The 15,485-nt window shown below is 37.6% G+C and overlaps 2 protein-coding genes across 2 annotated transcripts; both read right to left on the bottom strand.

Annotated features, from left to right (window-relative positions):
* Positions 1-728: 728 nt before the first annotated feature.
* On the bottom strand, positions 729-6,144 carry LOC130553840 (integrin beta-1-like). The gene is made up of 10 exons (XM_057333010.1): positions 5,968-6,144; positions 4,610-4,673; positions 4,006-4,085; positions 3,684-3,888; positions 3,424-3,488; positions 2,965-3,105; positions 2,614-2,816; positions 2,294-2,532; positions 1,983-2,205; positions 729-1,847 (listed from the first exon to the last, which is right to left on the bottom strand). Exons 2-10 carry the CDS (start codon positions 4,671-4,673, stop codon positions 1,613-1,615), a joined length of 1,455 nt encoding a protein of 484 aa, XP_057188993.1. The 5' UTR covers positions 5,968-6,144; the 3' UTR covers positions 729-1,612.
* A 900-nt stretch (positions 6,145-7,044) lies between these two features.
* On the bottom strand, positions 7,045-14,881 carry LOC130553839 (integrin beta-1-like). Its single transcript, XM_057333009.1, has 16 exons — positions 14,333-14,881; positions 13,709-13,775; positions 13,330-13,409; positions 13,002-13,206; positions 12,580-12,750; positions 12,152-12,387; positions 11,545-11,700; positions 11,332-11,427; positions 11,130-11,219; positions 10,117-10,257; positions 9,672-9,874; positions 9,355-9,593; positions 9,045-9,267; positions 8,681-8,910; positions 8,325-8,491; positions 7,045-7,915 (listed from the first exon to the last, which is right to left on the bottom strand). Exons 2-16 carry the CDS (start codon positions 13,773-13,775, stop codon positions 7,850-7,852), a joined length of 2,370 nt encoding a protein of 789 aa, XP_057188992.1. The 5' UTR covers positions 14,333-14,881; the 3' UTR covers positions 7,045-7,849.
* Between the last annotated feature and the right edge of the window lie 604 nt (positions 14,882-15,485).

The raw sequence follows: 15,485 nt of genomic DNA, 5'->3' as shown, positions 1-15,485 counted from the left end.
GGGCTGCCAGATGACCTTGTAATAATGACACACACCCAGGTCTGATCAACCTGCGGTGGGCCTCCCTTTGCTGAGGGTGTGTTGTGATAAAGGGCCGAAACACCCAATGAGGCTGAGGTGCACAACGGACGATGTGGATGTGATGAAAGTGGGATCAGACACACAACTCATGAGATGTCTCTCTGATAATAGCAAGGAAAGGTAAGTATGCTATGTATTTCGATAATCATTTATCCCCCAAACACAGAGGATGCCTACCCGACGAACCCAGTGAAACCTGAGACCTCCTTTCCTCTATTCATATACTTGACTGCTCCCCCTGTCATGCATAAGGCGTGGTGGGACATGTTCCATTGGGCAGTTCAACTTTGCTGAAATAGTGGGATTATAACACCTAGTCCTATTAAGCGAATCTGAAATATGGATGTTCAGTGCTTGCTCATAACCTAATAATAGTTATTTTAGTCACATTCATACAACATGTCAGGTGACAGACAGGCTATCTGGAGGCCCCTGGGAATGTGTCCCATGTTCCATCCAGGGCCTCAGTATGATTTTATCCTTTTTGAGATAACACCAGACTTCTCTGAATCTACTAAAATATCACTTTCTGAGACACTTAAGAGAGATCAAGAATAGAAATTGTATTTTCTCAAGCAGGTTAAAACATCAATTAAAGAATAAGTGATAATTCAGTTTCAGTTGATCATCAGAAGAAATATGCCAAATCACACTTAGCAGAATGCTTTATTGAGTCACTGGCCGAACCATCCTAATACACAGATGAGACAAAGAAAAAAAGAAACAGGTCTGAAAATCACATTTGAATTTGGTTGATCAGGTTCTTGTGACCTGAAAGGACACCCAACTAGTCAACAGATTTCAAAGGAAAGAAAAACACACCAAGAGCCGAAGTGTAGATTTTCTTCTTAGTTCGTAACCTTTCCATTCACTGTGTTCTAAAGGCATTAGACCTTTTAAACCATTACACCAAGATTTCTAAACTGACACCAAGAATAAAGATAAAAACTCAATGACATCACAGCATACATGATCCCTGATAATATATAGGCTCGGTAGACTTTCAGTGATCTGAACATGGATAGAGGAAGAGACAGAGGTCAACACCACAACACCATAGTGTTTTGTTGTTTCATGTTTTCACTATTAAAGTGATACTTCACCCAAAAATGACATGTCATCAATTACTCACCTTCGAGTTGTTCCAAATCTGTATACATTTCTTTGTTCTGATGAATGAAGAATGCTTATAACCAAACAGATTTTGCCCCCCATTGACTCCCATAGTAGGAAAAATTACTTTATCATTTTGTTTGTTCTGTTGAACACAAAAGACGACATTTTGAAGAATGTAGGACAGCAAACACTTCTGGGGCACTTTTGACTACCATTGTACTTGTATTTTTCCTACTATGGTAGTCAATGGGGGACAAAATCTGTCTAGTCTCCAAATATCTTTCTCTGTGTTTATCAGAACAAAGAAATTCATACAGATTTGGAAAAACTCGAAGGTGAGTAAATGATGACAGAATTTTCATTTATGTGTGATGAATCACTTTAAGCCAGCATAGAACTGAATACATCTAGTTCCTCATTTTTCAGTTTCTGCAACATGGACCTCATCATTGCCATCATTGTTTAAAGCATAGGTGAAGAAAAACCAGCGGTCATTAGCATCTCTCTCTTTGCAATGAGTGATATAAGGATGATAAAGAGGCTGTGAAAGATCTGTCTTCTTCACCACCTTCATGCTGAAGTATCCGCAGTCCGTCTCACATGTATCTTTCTTGTCACCAGTATGAAACGCTCTGCACTCAACACAGTCCCTGCACACAAAAACATAACTTAATGGGAATAAAAATTAAACTATTTAGTTGTGTAGTTGCCTAAAGAAAGTCATAATGTAGTAGTTTAACTGGGCATTTAGATTCAGTAGTGCACAAGTTCTGCTAATAACTCACTTGTGTTTGGCGCAAACTCCAGGGCAGGTCGGGCAGATTTCACAGGTTGAGCCCTGAAACTTTGAGTCAGTACATGCGCACGCTCCACACACACAGACACCTCGACCGTTACATATTTGTTTGTTACTAGCCATACAGGTCGAGGTGTCCAGAGGGCAGTCACATGCACTGCCTGCGTAGTTAGCGTCACAGATACATCTCCGACACTCGCACCGGCCGTGACCTGAAACAGAAACAGATACGAAAGCATGTGTAAAGTGATCTAAGTTCTCTTCACGGTAACTCTTCCCAACACAAAATGATGGTCATACCTCCACAGAGCTTGTTGTTGGAGCGATCGCAGTTGAAGTTGTCGCACTCACAGAACTTGCCGCGGTATCTCTCCTCTGGATTATCTCTTTTTTTGCACTCGCACGTCCCACAGACGCATTCTCCATTATTACTGCAGATGTCCATCTTGTAACCCATGCGGCAGTTTGCATCCAGATCTTCAGTCTGGACCTCATCTCGGTTGCACTCGCATAACCTGCCTAGTCGGCCTTCATTACACCTGATGTGAAAGTCAAAATGCTAAAGTCAACATGCTAACTTAGATGTTTTTCATATGAGAGAGGGTAAGAGTTTTTCAGACCTGCATACTCCACACTCCAACGTTCCATTGCCGTCTGTACACGCTGGACTGTTTGGGATTTTATCTTTGTGGCACTCACATTCGCAAATAAAGTTGAGGATGACCTCCACCTCCTCAGTGAATCCCGACGGTTTGATCTTTATCGTCTCAGAGGTGCCATTAGATGGACAACCCTTAGCCATGATTTCTACGTCAAACTTCACCTACGCATGGGTTATGTGAATGGAAATCATTGCCAAGGCATACAGGGAATAAAAAAGTCTTCTGTCTGGTCATGCGTGCTGAGCTTACGCTGCCATGCTACTTTTTGCACTAAAAGGTTTTTCACATCTATGGTATTTACTGTCTCACCTCTTCCCCAATGGAGATGTTGGAGCACTTGCGTCCATTTTCTCCTTTTTCGCTCACTCCATTCTTGCAGTAAGTAACAAAGGAAATGGACACACCTTCAGGCAGTCGGCTGTTTCCCAGAATGACCTCAGAGGACAGAGACTGAGAGACAGATAGATTTCACTTTCACAGTGAAAACATATTAGTGAAAACATGTTTCTAATTCAAAACAATTGTTTTCCATTTCAAATTGTGATGTTATGATACACAACCGAGCACAAAGTTACAGGTAACACTGTCACAAATTAGCTTTTTTCTGGACTCAGAAATGTGGACCCCACTGTGTTTGTGTTTCCAACGTATGCTGTTTAAGTTGAGGAGTGGTTTTAGTTTAGAACAGTATCTATAAACCCCAAACAGCTCTAGATTTGACCACAGTTAACCATAACTTCACAGACAGAGGCCTGACATCAAACTCACATCAGGTTGTGCATTGAGGTTATCTTCAGTCCTCTTGAATGTCAGCATAAACTGCTGTGCTTCACCTGGAGGATCACAAACAAAGAGAGAAACAATTTAAAGAAAGACATTTATGAATTTATTGAGCACTTTTTGCAAGACAAACCCTATATTAACTGTTTGTTCATATTTGCTTATCTTGATTCAGATCTCAGAACAAACCCAGATACGTCCATTGTTTTTTTAAAAACAGGCAGGGGTGATGTACAGACGGTGTCTACCTGATCTGAGATTTAGGGTGACCTTCTGTGGCTGAATCTGATTGATCTCCTCAGGCATCAATTTCTCCTCTACATCAATTTTACGTTTCGTGACGGGTTTGTTCTTGTCGATGGTGATTGTTCCTCGAGGGTTTTCAATGCCGAGTGCAGTGCAACCAGCCCATTCCAGAGATTCCTGGTGATCACACCGGGAAGGATTGAAATCCTGTGTAGATGCAAGCAGAGACTTGTTAAAGAGAAGACTGGGATCATCTTTGGGAGTTATGTGAATTAAAGAGCTTGGTAAAGATTCTGGACAAACTACACAACCAAAAAAACTCACAGGATCTTTGCACCACACACACTGTGGCCCTATCTGAATACATTGTCCACACGTTTTGGCAGAAATGCATTCATTGCCGTCTGAGCACAAAACACATAGTATCCAACAAATTTAGAAGGCAAAAGATTTACTGCAGTTTTGTATACTTCACTTATAGGAAGATGTTTTTGACTGCATAACCTTTTTTCGAGTATTCATATTTCTGAAATTAAAAAAACCCTTTCAATAAGACCTTAGCATAGCAGTTAATGCATTAGGAATTGACAATTATCAGCCGTCATTAATTTGTTGTTTTTCACAAAAATACTGCTGTTAACCTATACAACTTCATTCATGGAAATGCATTATTTTTTATTAAAAAGTATAATTGCATTAACTATAAGTATAATGTAAAACAAAGAAAATCTTCATGAAAGCAAATCTTGAATTAAGCAGATTTGTTTTTATTCTGAAGTTGTTGCGAAATTTATAATCACCACAAGACAAACCAGATTTATGGTTACAATAAATCTAAATGTTACAATATATCCCCTTAGGGCCTAAAAGTACTGAAGCAACATTTAGGGTGTAGCTTTGTTGTTGAGAGAATGATATCTTTCATTACCTGTGTTTGCTCTGCTTTGAGCGACCAATGCCAGAGCTGATATCAAAATCACCATTATATTCATCTAAATGCAGGGAAATGTTATGAATTACAAAACAAAGTAACATTATGGAGTGTGAATATGTCAAATCTATGACGATCACAAAATAATGTGAATGAACACATGAAGAAATACAAAAACATTTTCAAAGAGACGATTGATTATAAGAGGGGGTCATAAGAGTTTTTCTGACTTTAAAACAATCAGACAGTTAATCACTGACATTATTGTGCCTTACTAGATTTTATGAAAAGAAATTATTCAAACATACTTAATATAATTATGTTCCTGTTTTTAACAAAAAAAATTGAGTCAAAATAACGTAAAAATCTTGGGAATAAAATCGACTAATTTTGGTTGTTAAGATTTTAATTATTTTGTTTGAGTAATTTTCATTGAACACATTACTAAGTAAATCCAACTCAATTTTATAATGTAAACCCATTTAAATTGGTCAAATTAAGTTTACATATTTATTTTGTGTTGAGATTACATAAATACATTTGTAGATATAACTACCTTGGCATTTGATTCCCAGCATTTCTGACTGCATTAGGAGATTAATTTTCCAGATCAACTGTCATTTTAAGTGCTTTTCAGTAAAAAGAAAGGCTTGTTCGTGTTTTTTTGTTGATTGATCTTTGAGATTTAGGAGAGTTTTGGTATTATTTTTAAGTTTGGGTTTTTTAAGTTGTTACTGTTTTTCAGAAGAGCGGTGCTTGTGCCTAGGCTGAGGGAGGCACGATATGTTTTTTGCAGTTTGTTTTTACACTTATTGAGCAGTAACTGTGATAATACCAGTACAGAGACCACCAGTCTCTTCTATGTTGTAAAAAAATGGTATATTTCAATATGAAAGTAGTGTCCCGTGAATTTTGAGTTAGACACATGTTTTTGTTCAGCGTTTACTTTAAGTAACATTTACTTGATATTTTAACAAAATGTATTTAATAAGTAGAATTTACTTTATTCTGGTAAGTAAGTTGTACTTGAATTATAGCAGCAAATTTTACTTCAAAAAACGTTCGTGCAAATTGTTAAGAGGATTTTATTAAGTAAATTCTATAAGTTATTTTTTTCAGTGTATATATTTTGATAAATAAAATAAAATAAAAATATTAAATAAATAAATACAAAATGTAATGAATTGGAATTAAAATGTCAGCAAAATGTTTGACCCACAACTTCTTTGGTTAAACTAAGATAACCGCAACATTTCTTCATATGCTTTAACCAAGGTGTCATAAAATTTTGCAACCCTTAATAAAAAATAAAGTATATATAAGTGATAACCTGTTCAGAGATTAAATTTACTTACCTTAACAGATGCAATCCTATTTTTCTTTTAATAAATGTTAATATCATCCACTTCTCCCAATTTTTTTATTTAAATGCCAGCAACTCTTAGCTTATTAAGACGAATAGCACTGAGCCAGATGCACGAGCCGGTCTTTATACAGAAGGTCTCACATCACTCTCCCTGTGTCTCAGACGAGGAAGTACAAAGTTAAGGTGTGTTGGGTGTTCACTGGGGCTCCTCCTTTAGACCAGACGCACAAAGTCAATTTAACAAATTAATTTCTTAAAATTGGAATGTTTTTTTTTCTGGGCAATAAAATATTAATGGGATAGTTCACTTCACCCAAAACTCAAAATTCAGTCATGATTTACTTACTCTCTAGTTGTTTCAAACCTGCATAAATTTCTTTGTTTGGTTGAACACAGAGAAAGATATTTGGACGAATGCTTGTAACCAAACAGTTCTTGGGCCCCATTGACTACTAGAAAAATGACAATGGTAGTCAAAAGTGCCCCAAAACTGTTTGCTTTACATCCTTCAAAATATCTTCTTTTGTGTTCAACAGAACAAAAAATTATCAAGTAATTTTTCCTCCTGTGTTAGTCATTGGGGTCCAAGAAATGTTTGGTTATAAGTATTCTTCCAAATAGATTTCTCTGTGTTAATTTAATTGAATTTAAGAAATTTATACAGATTTGAAACAACTCTACGGTGAGTAAATGATGACAGAATTTGTTTTGGGGTGAACTGTCCCTTTAAATCATGCATATAAGCATATAGCTTTCCTGTGGCTCAGTGGTTAGAGCGTGACGCTATCAACGCCAAGGTCGTGGGTTTGATCCCAGGGATTGCACATAGTCAGAAACAAATGTATAATACAATGTAATGTAAGTTGCTTTGGATAAAAGCGTATGTCAAATGCAGAAATGTAAATATAAATTTTGTTTGATTATTCTTGTAACCTCAGCAGTCTCAGATTATTCTCCAACACATCAAATCTGTATTACCAGGATCAAACTGCGCCATATTATAAATTTGAATATATTTATTTTCTTTGTAAACCATGCTGACCCATAAACACACGGATATTACACGGATAATTCCAGTGTTTTTATTTTTATTTAATAAATAAACTCTTTGACACAGAAGATTGTGAGAGTGAGAAGGGAAACTAAAACACTTTAAAAACACAATTATTTGTAATGCAGTCAAGCAGTAAAGAAAGTTACGTAGAAAAAAGACAAATTCTTATCACACTGACCTTTACATACAAAAAACTGAAAACGAAAAAATTCTCACGCTTACTTTTTTTGGACATAATCATGTTGTTTAAAAAAGAATAAAACATTAATTTAAGAAGAAGAGTTTGGTTCCAAAATGAGATAAGTCATTGGAACTCTTCAAATGTAAATGTATGAAGAGTTCTAGCGAGAACAGAGAGTAAAATATACAGACAGTGAATACTTGGCACCAGTGTAATGAACTAATTAAAGACCTGAGTTTATTTTCTCATATTCAAAAGAAATCTAAACCATGAAGTACATTTCTTTGTTCTTTATACCTATGTTTTAATAATAAGAAAGTTCCATTCACAGACCATTAAAATCTCCCTATACAATTGTTTAAAAACGCTATTTTCAAGCAGAATAAGTGCTTTGACTGGTTGTCAACAAAACATTTTGGATAAAGATTTTTGTTTGCATGATGTAATCAACAATAAAAACACAAAAACAGAGCGACGCAGATCACATGTGTGTTTGCATTAAAAAACGATGTAAACAAGCAGAGCAGATTGCATATACAGAACTATGTCAAATGCACAGCAAAAAGGTGATAAAAATGTATAAACTTCTTTACAATTCTTCTGGATACTTTGCTTGGAGACAGAAACACTTGCCCGTTACTTTCCCTCATATCTGGGGTTTACCACAGTGGTCACAGCGCTCTTGTAAATGGGGTTCTCACCCTGAAATGATGATAAACAAAACAAACCTGTAAACATCACTAATATACATACTAATGTGTTTATGAACAAAAAAGCTTAACATCATCATAATTTACATTCTTATACTGTAAGTACAAGGTGTCATTCCTAGTGTGCGACAGACCACACCCAACCAAATGCATCCCATGAAACACGTCCAAACACCAACTAGATGCTCCTCAGTTTTACGACAAACTATTTTCGCACAAATATGATATATTAATAGGGCAAAGGAAAGTAGGTAGCACTTAGGTAATATGATCTTAACATGGTGAAAGGTGACCTACCTTTTTGACCAACACATTTTGTGTGGGTGCATTTATAATATCACAAAACTGATGCTTCATCTTTAACAGATACCCAAGATTAAATCAAATGTACAGAAACATACCGTGTCCCACTTGGCATTCATCTTTTCTTTCTCAAATTTGTCGAATTCTCTGCGGTCGTGAAGAACCATGAGCAGCTTCCAGATGAGCAGCAGAGCTAAACCAATCAGAACGATTCCTGCGACCACACCTGCTACAATGGGGATGATGTCAGGACCAGACGGGCACTCTGTGAAAACAGCCGCAAAGCATTATGGGACAAAAGATAAATCACCATTTATTGATTAAAGTGATTAAAAGTAATGATGACTCATCCTGCACTACACAGATTTTTGTCCAATCAAATGCTTACTGGAAAGAGTCCCTCCCCCTAATAACACTGTCTGTGACATAACTAAAGCTTGTTGACCGCACTTACCAAGACCCTCTGCCAAATGGACTTCAACATTGTCGTTTCTGATAGCGTAAGTGAAATAGAACCAGCAGTCAAGAGCATCTCTCTCTTTGCAAATAGGGATGTTGGGCAGGTCAAAGGGTTGTGGAAGATCTTCCTTCTTCTTCACCGGTATATAATTGAAGTATGTACACTCTTTCTCACATGTATCTTTCTTGACACCGGTCTTAAATGCTCGGCACTCAACACAGTCCCTGCGAAGCAAACCACAGCAATGCGGCTATGTTAGTGAAATTAGGACTCTTTCCAAACCTTGGTGAGATTGTCATGTTGCATTCTGGAAGTGTTCTTACAAGGTGTAAGTGCACAAGTTCTGCTAATAACTCACTTGTGTTCGGCACAAACTCCAGGGCAGGTCGGGCAGAATTCACAGGTTGAGCCCTGAAACTTTGGGTCGGTACATGTGCACACTCCGCACTTACAGACGCCTCGACCGTTACACATTTGTTTATTACTGGCCATACAGGTCGAGTCGTTCAGAGGGCATTCACACGCACTGCCCGTGTAGTTAGCATCACAGATACATTTGCGACACACACACCGACCGTGACCTGAAAACGCAAACAAGCAGATAAGAAAGCACACTCTACAATTGGATTATCAGAGCTTGGTTCCCAAAACAAAAATGATGTTCGTACCTCCACAGAGCTTGTTGTCGGAGCGATCGCAGCTGAAGTTGTCGCACTCACAGAACTTGCCGCTGTATCTCTCCTCTGGATTATCTCTTATTTTACACTCGCACGTCCCGCAGACGCATTCTCCATTATTACTGCAGATGTCCGTGCTGTTGCCCATGCGGCAGTTTGCATCCAGATCTTCGGTCTGGACCTCATCTCGGCTGCACTCGCATAACCTGCCTAGTCGGCCTTCATTACACCTGATGTGAAAACGTCGAAACGGTGACCATGCTAACTTAGATGTGTTTCATACGAGAAAGAGTAAGAGTTGTTCTAACCTGCATACTCCACACTCCAGAGTTCCATTGCCGTCTGTACACGCTGGACTGTTTGGAATGTTGTCTTTGTGACACTCGCACTCGCAGATAAAGTTGAGGACGACATCTACCTCCTCATTGAATCCCAACGGTTTGATCTTTATCGTCTCAGATTTACCATTAGATGGACAACCTTCAGTCACGATTTCTACATCAAACGTTACCTACGATACACAAAATTTACATTTAGCAGGTTTCTTGCTGTTCTTTTGCGTTAGGTGGCTTGGTTTTATCTCAAATGTGTGAACTAGAAGGCCATCTCTGGAAGTTGACTGTGACGTGAGACCTAAAATGTAAGCCGTTTTTCGGTATACCAGGGCTTAAGTTGCCGTTCTCTGGTTTGCACAAAGGAATTACCTGACATGCACTGACAAGATCTGGATGTCTAATGCTTTTGCTGTCTCACCTCATCCCCAATGGAGATGTTGGAGCACTTGCGCCCATTTTCTCCTTTTTGGCTCATTCCATTCTTGCAGTGAGAAACAAAGGAGATGGAAACATTTTTAGGCAGCTTGCTGTTCTCCAGAATGATCTCAGAGGACAGATACTAAAGGACAGATAAGAAGTTACAGCATATTTAGTTGTTTGCTGAACTTTAGATCTGCAGGAAGTCAGCATTTCAGATCTAGTTCACATGCAAAAGTCTAAGGTCACTAGGCATATAAAAAACAATGTTTATTGATATCATGTTAATTCTACTCATATGGTAATATCATAAAGAATTCCACACCTGTTAAAGTTTCATTGACCCCCAAAAATGGGAAAACACAACACAAAGTGAGGACAAAAACACGCTCAAATGGGTGCTCGACCAAGAGAGTAAATCCAAGTAGTAACAGACGTCTGATGAAGAGCTTGTGGGCTCAAACGTCATGCGCTATGCGAAATCTTTTTAAATAATAAAGTATTTTTGATATTTTTGGAGCTCTGGTGTGCCGACTTTTGTTACTACTTAAAACACAACACAAAACAAATTAAAGATAAATTTGACTGATAGCATATTTTATTTTTATATAAGTTTAATAACTTGAATAGTTATTAGTCTATGCACACGATAACCGTGTAGTAAAAATCTGATATTGTGACAGCCATAGTGAAATTACAAAATTGCATTATTATTATTCAAGGAGTTACAAATTTGCTTATTCGATTAGTGAGGTAAATATATTTTTTATTTGATGTAATTTTTTTTCAAAACCGTAAAACACTGTTTTTATTTCCTGGTTTAAATCAGATTTTCATAGTGGCCTCAGATATTTGGTCATTTATGATTATTCAAATAGATTGAGAAGAGAACATTTATAGAACAATTATAAACTTAAAGTTGATAAGTGGTTTTAGTTTTATTTCCTGAACAGTGCTTTAAAAACCTCAAGAGTTGACCACAGCTAACCATAACTTTACAGACTTCAAACTTACCTTATAGGCATCAATGATGAGATCAATAACATTGGAGGAGCTGGCAGATAATATCCCCACTTTTGATTTAGGTATTAGACCAGACAGTTGCTATTGTGAGCACACACATATACATACACCATCATTAACCTGAACCATATATTGTGCAATGATGAACAAGATGTTTTTGCAATGTGAAGTCAATGTAAAAACATTCACACACCTCATAAATCCCCCGGAAAGGTTGAGTCACAGCGAAGATGGTCTGAATGTTGTTTTCGCTCAGTGTGTCTGCCAGTTGGGAGATTGTGGGGTAGTCCTGTAAGATAATATGTGAACTGTAGCATTCCTTTACATGGCACTGGGTTTGACTAGGACCTTCCACTGTAAGTCACTTAAGATTAAAACAAATAAAAAAAGACAGATACAGACTTACAAAGTAGTGGCCCATAGTATACATGTTATTCTCCAGATGGCATTTCCCATCATTGGGACGAACAATTCCACCAAGTTTTCCATCTCCAGCTAAATGGAATCCAGCATCCGTGGAAAACACAAGGAGACGAGTCACATTCCTCCAGCCAATCTCTTTCTAAAATACAATCACAGGACACCAAACACAGTGGTCAGATCTTTTGTCCTGAATAAAATCGTGACAAAAATGTGTCTCTGGTTTTGTGAAATACAGTTACTATTTGACAAATGAATAAGAAAGGGAAGAGCTACATTCTGAATCGGCATTTCAAACATGATGATGTGGTTCCTGCAGACATTATTCTGAAACACCACAATAAATACTTATATAAAATATAGTATAATAATATTTTGTTCCTTGTCCAATTTAGTTCACATACAACATAAATGTGAAAGATTTTGTCCATTTCCAAGACTGAATAAAGTTCAGTCAAAAGAGTATTTAATTGGGACAGAGCACATTATAAAAGGACAGAGATTTACTTTGCTTCCATGTTTGTTTCAACATGTGCAAACATGTTCAACAAAGTGCTCTGGCATTTGTGGAATGCTCATTTTGTAGCACCCACCGTGCAGACGGCAGCTTGCATGATTGCATCAAATCCTGCCTCCGGGGAATCCAGGTTTCCAGAGGTCTGCTGCTTGCTAACTTCTCGGGTGAACGCCTGGCCGTCGCTGGTCAGGCTCAGGACGTTTTTATAGGTGAAAGGTGCAGTGCAGTTACCGGGATAGCATGGGTTCTTCAGATACTTTGGAGTCGTCAGTATAAAGGGCATAACAAGCTTCTCCAGAAATGAGCCGAACCCTGAAATCAAGAGTTGGGAGACCCTGAGCATGTACCAGCTCTAAGAGTTGCATCAAAGTGTTTGTACAAGTAAATGTGTCTTCAGGTTTCCTGAACTGTATAATGGTTACTCAAGATCAGGAGGTTCAAAGCTTATTTTCTCAAAACTATGTGGGCGTGGATGTGACTGTGTGTCTTTTTAAAACTACTAACCAACCCGCAGGTCTGACGTGATGCCCTGCATCTTCTTGGCGAGGTCAGTACCGAGGTTCTTGACGTTCTCAATATTACTTAACATGGAGTCGCTGAGGTCCATCAGAAAGTAGAGATCAATGGGGTAATCTTCTGCCCTCTTGAACTTTAAAGTGAACTTCTGTGCTTCACCTGGAGAGAAATAGAGAAAACGCATGAATTTAATAGGCGGTTAGCTACTGTAAATACAATTTATAAAAAATATATGGAATATTTATTACACAGTAAATGATTTCTTCATTTTTAATCAAATCAAAAAAGGTTTTGAATGTCTTGAGGGCAAGTCAATGGATGATTTTTTCAGGCGAGTCATGATTTAGATCTCACAACATCAGATCCAGACACATCCAGTGTTTTTAATAGGCTGCTACAGTGTTCAGTACCTGATCTGAGGTTTAAGGTGAGCTTCTGTGGCTGAATCTGAGTGATCTCATCATGCTTCAATTTCTCCGCCACATCAGGTTTACGGTTCGTGACGGGTTTGTTCTTGTCGATGGTGATTGTTCCTCTGGGGTTTTCAATGCCGAGCGCAGTGCAACCAGCCTTTTCCAGAGAATCCTGGTGATCACAGCGGGAAGGTTTGAAATCCTGTGAAGATACATGCAGAGACTTGTTGAAGAGAAGACTGGGATCATATCGGAGTTATGTGAATAAAAGTGGTTGAATATGAACATTCTGAACAAACGATACAGCCAAAGTGAAATGACTTACAGGATCTTTGCACCACACACACTGTGGCCTGATCTGAATACATTCTCCACATGTTTTGGCAGGAAGGCATTCATTGCTGTCTGAGCACAAAACACATATCCAACAAATTTGGAAGACACAAACATTTACAATATTAGTTCTGTTTAAAAACACTTAAAAATCCTACTTTCATATAATTTCTTCAAATATGATTTTATTAATGAAATCCTTCTTTATGACGGCATGTTTTTAACACAAGCTTGTTTTTATTCTAAACTTGTTACAAAATCTAGAATTGCTACAATCACTACTCTTAAATCTAAAGAATATCCCCTAAGGGCCTAAAAATACTGGAGCAACGTGTAGCTTTGTTGTTGAGATAAATGATATCTTGCGTTACCTGTTTTTGCTCTGCTGCGGGAGACAAATGCTAGTAGACCTAATATCAACAGAACCCTTACATCCATCTAAATGAAGAGGAACATTAGGAATTACACAACAAACTAAGATTAAGGAGGGTTAATACTCCAAATCTATTACTGACACTCCCAATGTAAACTGTACTGTTTTTTTTTTATAGAAATCATCTTGAATATTGAATGCATGTTCTTTAATGAATTAACACATGAGGAAATACAAAAGCATTTGCACCAAAGTAAAGGTTAATTCAATGAAGGACAACCATGCAGGAGATCCTGATTCAAGTTAATCATTAACCTAAATATGCAGGAAGAGTAGGCAGTTTCCTGTGCATGCTCCTGATAATCTATACACTTTGATACATTTTAAAAATAAATATAAATTACATTATAACACAAATATATCAGAATAAATTACTGACATGCATCCTCTGACAACACTTAGGAAGAGCTTGTAAATAGCTTAGCTTGTCTTTAGGAACTCAAACTAACTTAATAAATATAACTACACCATTTTTTATTCATAATCTCGACTCAATATGTCATTAAATATCACACCTTTAAATAAATTAAAATAGAAAACCTGCCTAAGAGTCAACACATACCTTAACACATGCTCCTATTCTTCTTTCAAGTGTTCTGTGTTTCTGAGCTAAATATTTATATCAACAACTTCTGATTTCATGAATTACATTCCATGTAACATAACACCGTTACAGTCCTCAAAGCATTTAAACAAATTAAACTGGAAGCACAGAGTGCACAGGTCTTTATACAAAAGTTGTGACCACTGAGCAGCAGCAGTCTCACACCTCTCCCACTGCGTCTCAGATGAGGAAGTACAAGCTAAAAGTGTAAGGCTGGGGTGGGATGGGTTCACCGAGGCTCCTCCTTCTGAACAGATGCACAAAATCCAAAATCAAAGAAACAGTGAATACTCTGACAGGTCTTTGATAAAGATATTCTCTTGTGACCTTTAACCCAAAAATGTCTTTCTTTGGCAGTCCAAGATTATACTCTAAGATCCGACCAATAATATCTATGGCAGAAGACTAAACTGTGCAAACATTATAAAACAGAAATTAGAATATAAAGATTGTTTGGCTTTATAGACCACATCACAAGATATTAAAGGAACTGTTCACCCCAAAACGAAAACTTATCATTTACTCACCCTCCAGTCGTTCCAAATCTGTATACATTTATTTGTTCTGTTGAACACGAACGAAGATATTTGGAAGAATGTAGGACAGCAAACAGTTCTGGGGCACTTTTGACTACTATTTTCTTTTTTCCTACTATGGTAGTCAATGGTGGCCAAGAACTGTTTAGTTACAAGCATTCTTCCAAATATTTTTCTCTGTGCCCATTAGAAACAATAAATATATACAGATTTGGAACAACTTGAAAGTGAGTTAGGCTATGTTCACATTTGACAAGAAAAAATTGGAAATGGCGCTTTTTGAACACGAGCGTCTCTTTTATCATAAACCCTTTCGACGCGTCTGCAGCAGGCACGTATTTTGGCATGATGCACATAGCTTCACGTGAAGCGCTGAACACGAATTTTGAATTCCAGCTTCCCCTGAAGAGGAGGCACCGACCGCAGCTGAAGCATAGACTAGAATGACCGCGAACAGTTCCTGTAGCCGCCCCTTTACCTATAAAGCCTTACATGGTTTAGCTCCTCAGTACTTGAATGAACTCCTTTTGTATTACAGTCCTTCACGTGCATTACGCTCTCAGGCGTCCTGTCAG

This window comes from Triplophysa rosa, linkage group LG5, assembly GCF_024868665.1.
Source record: "Triplophysa rosa linkage group LG5, Trosa_1v2, whole genome shotgun sequence".
Classification (NCBI taxonomy): Eukaryota; Metazoa; Chordata; class Actinopteri; order Cypriniformes; family Nemacheilidae; genus Triplophysa; species Triplophysa rosa.
This window is presented reverse-complemented; position numbering and strand designations above follow the sequence as displayed.

Coding starts and splice junctions, on each gene's coding strand:
- LOC130553840 (XM_057333010.1), bottom strand. CDS start 4,673: ATGAATATAATGGTGATTTTGATATCAGCTCTGGCATTGGTCGCTCAA. Junction 2,817..2,964: donor ACATCTCCATTGGGGAAGAG/GTGAGACAGTAA, acceptor ACCCATGCGTAG/GTGAAGTTTGACGTAGAAAT. Junction 2,206..2,293: donor CAACAACAAGCTCTGTGGAG/GTATGACCATCA, acceptor TTTCTGTTTCAG/GTCACGGCCGGTGCGAGTGT.
- LOC130553839 (XM_057333009.1), bottom strand. CDS start 13,775: ATGGATGTAAGGGTTCTGTTGATATTAGGTCTACTAGCATTTGTCTCC. Junction 13,410..13,708: donor CCGCAGCAGAGCAAAAACAG/GTAACGCAAGAT, acceptor TTTTGTGCTCAG/ACAGCAATGAATGCCTTCCT. Junction 7,916..8,324: donor TGAATGCCAAGTGGGACACG/GTATGTTTCTGT, acceptor TCATCATTTCAG/GGTGAGAACCCCATTTACAA.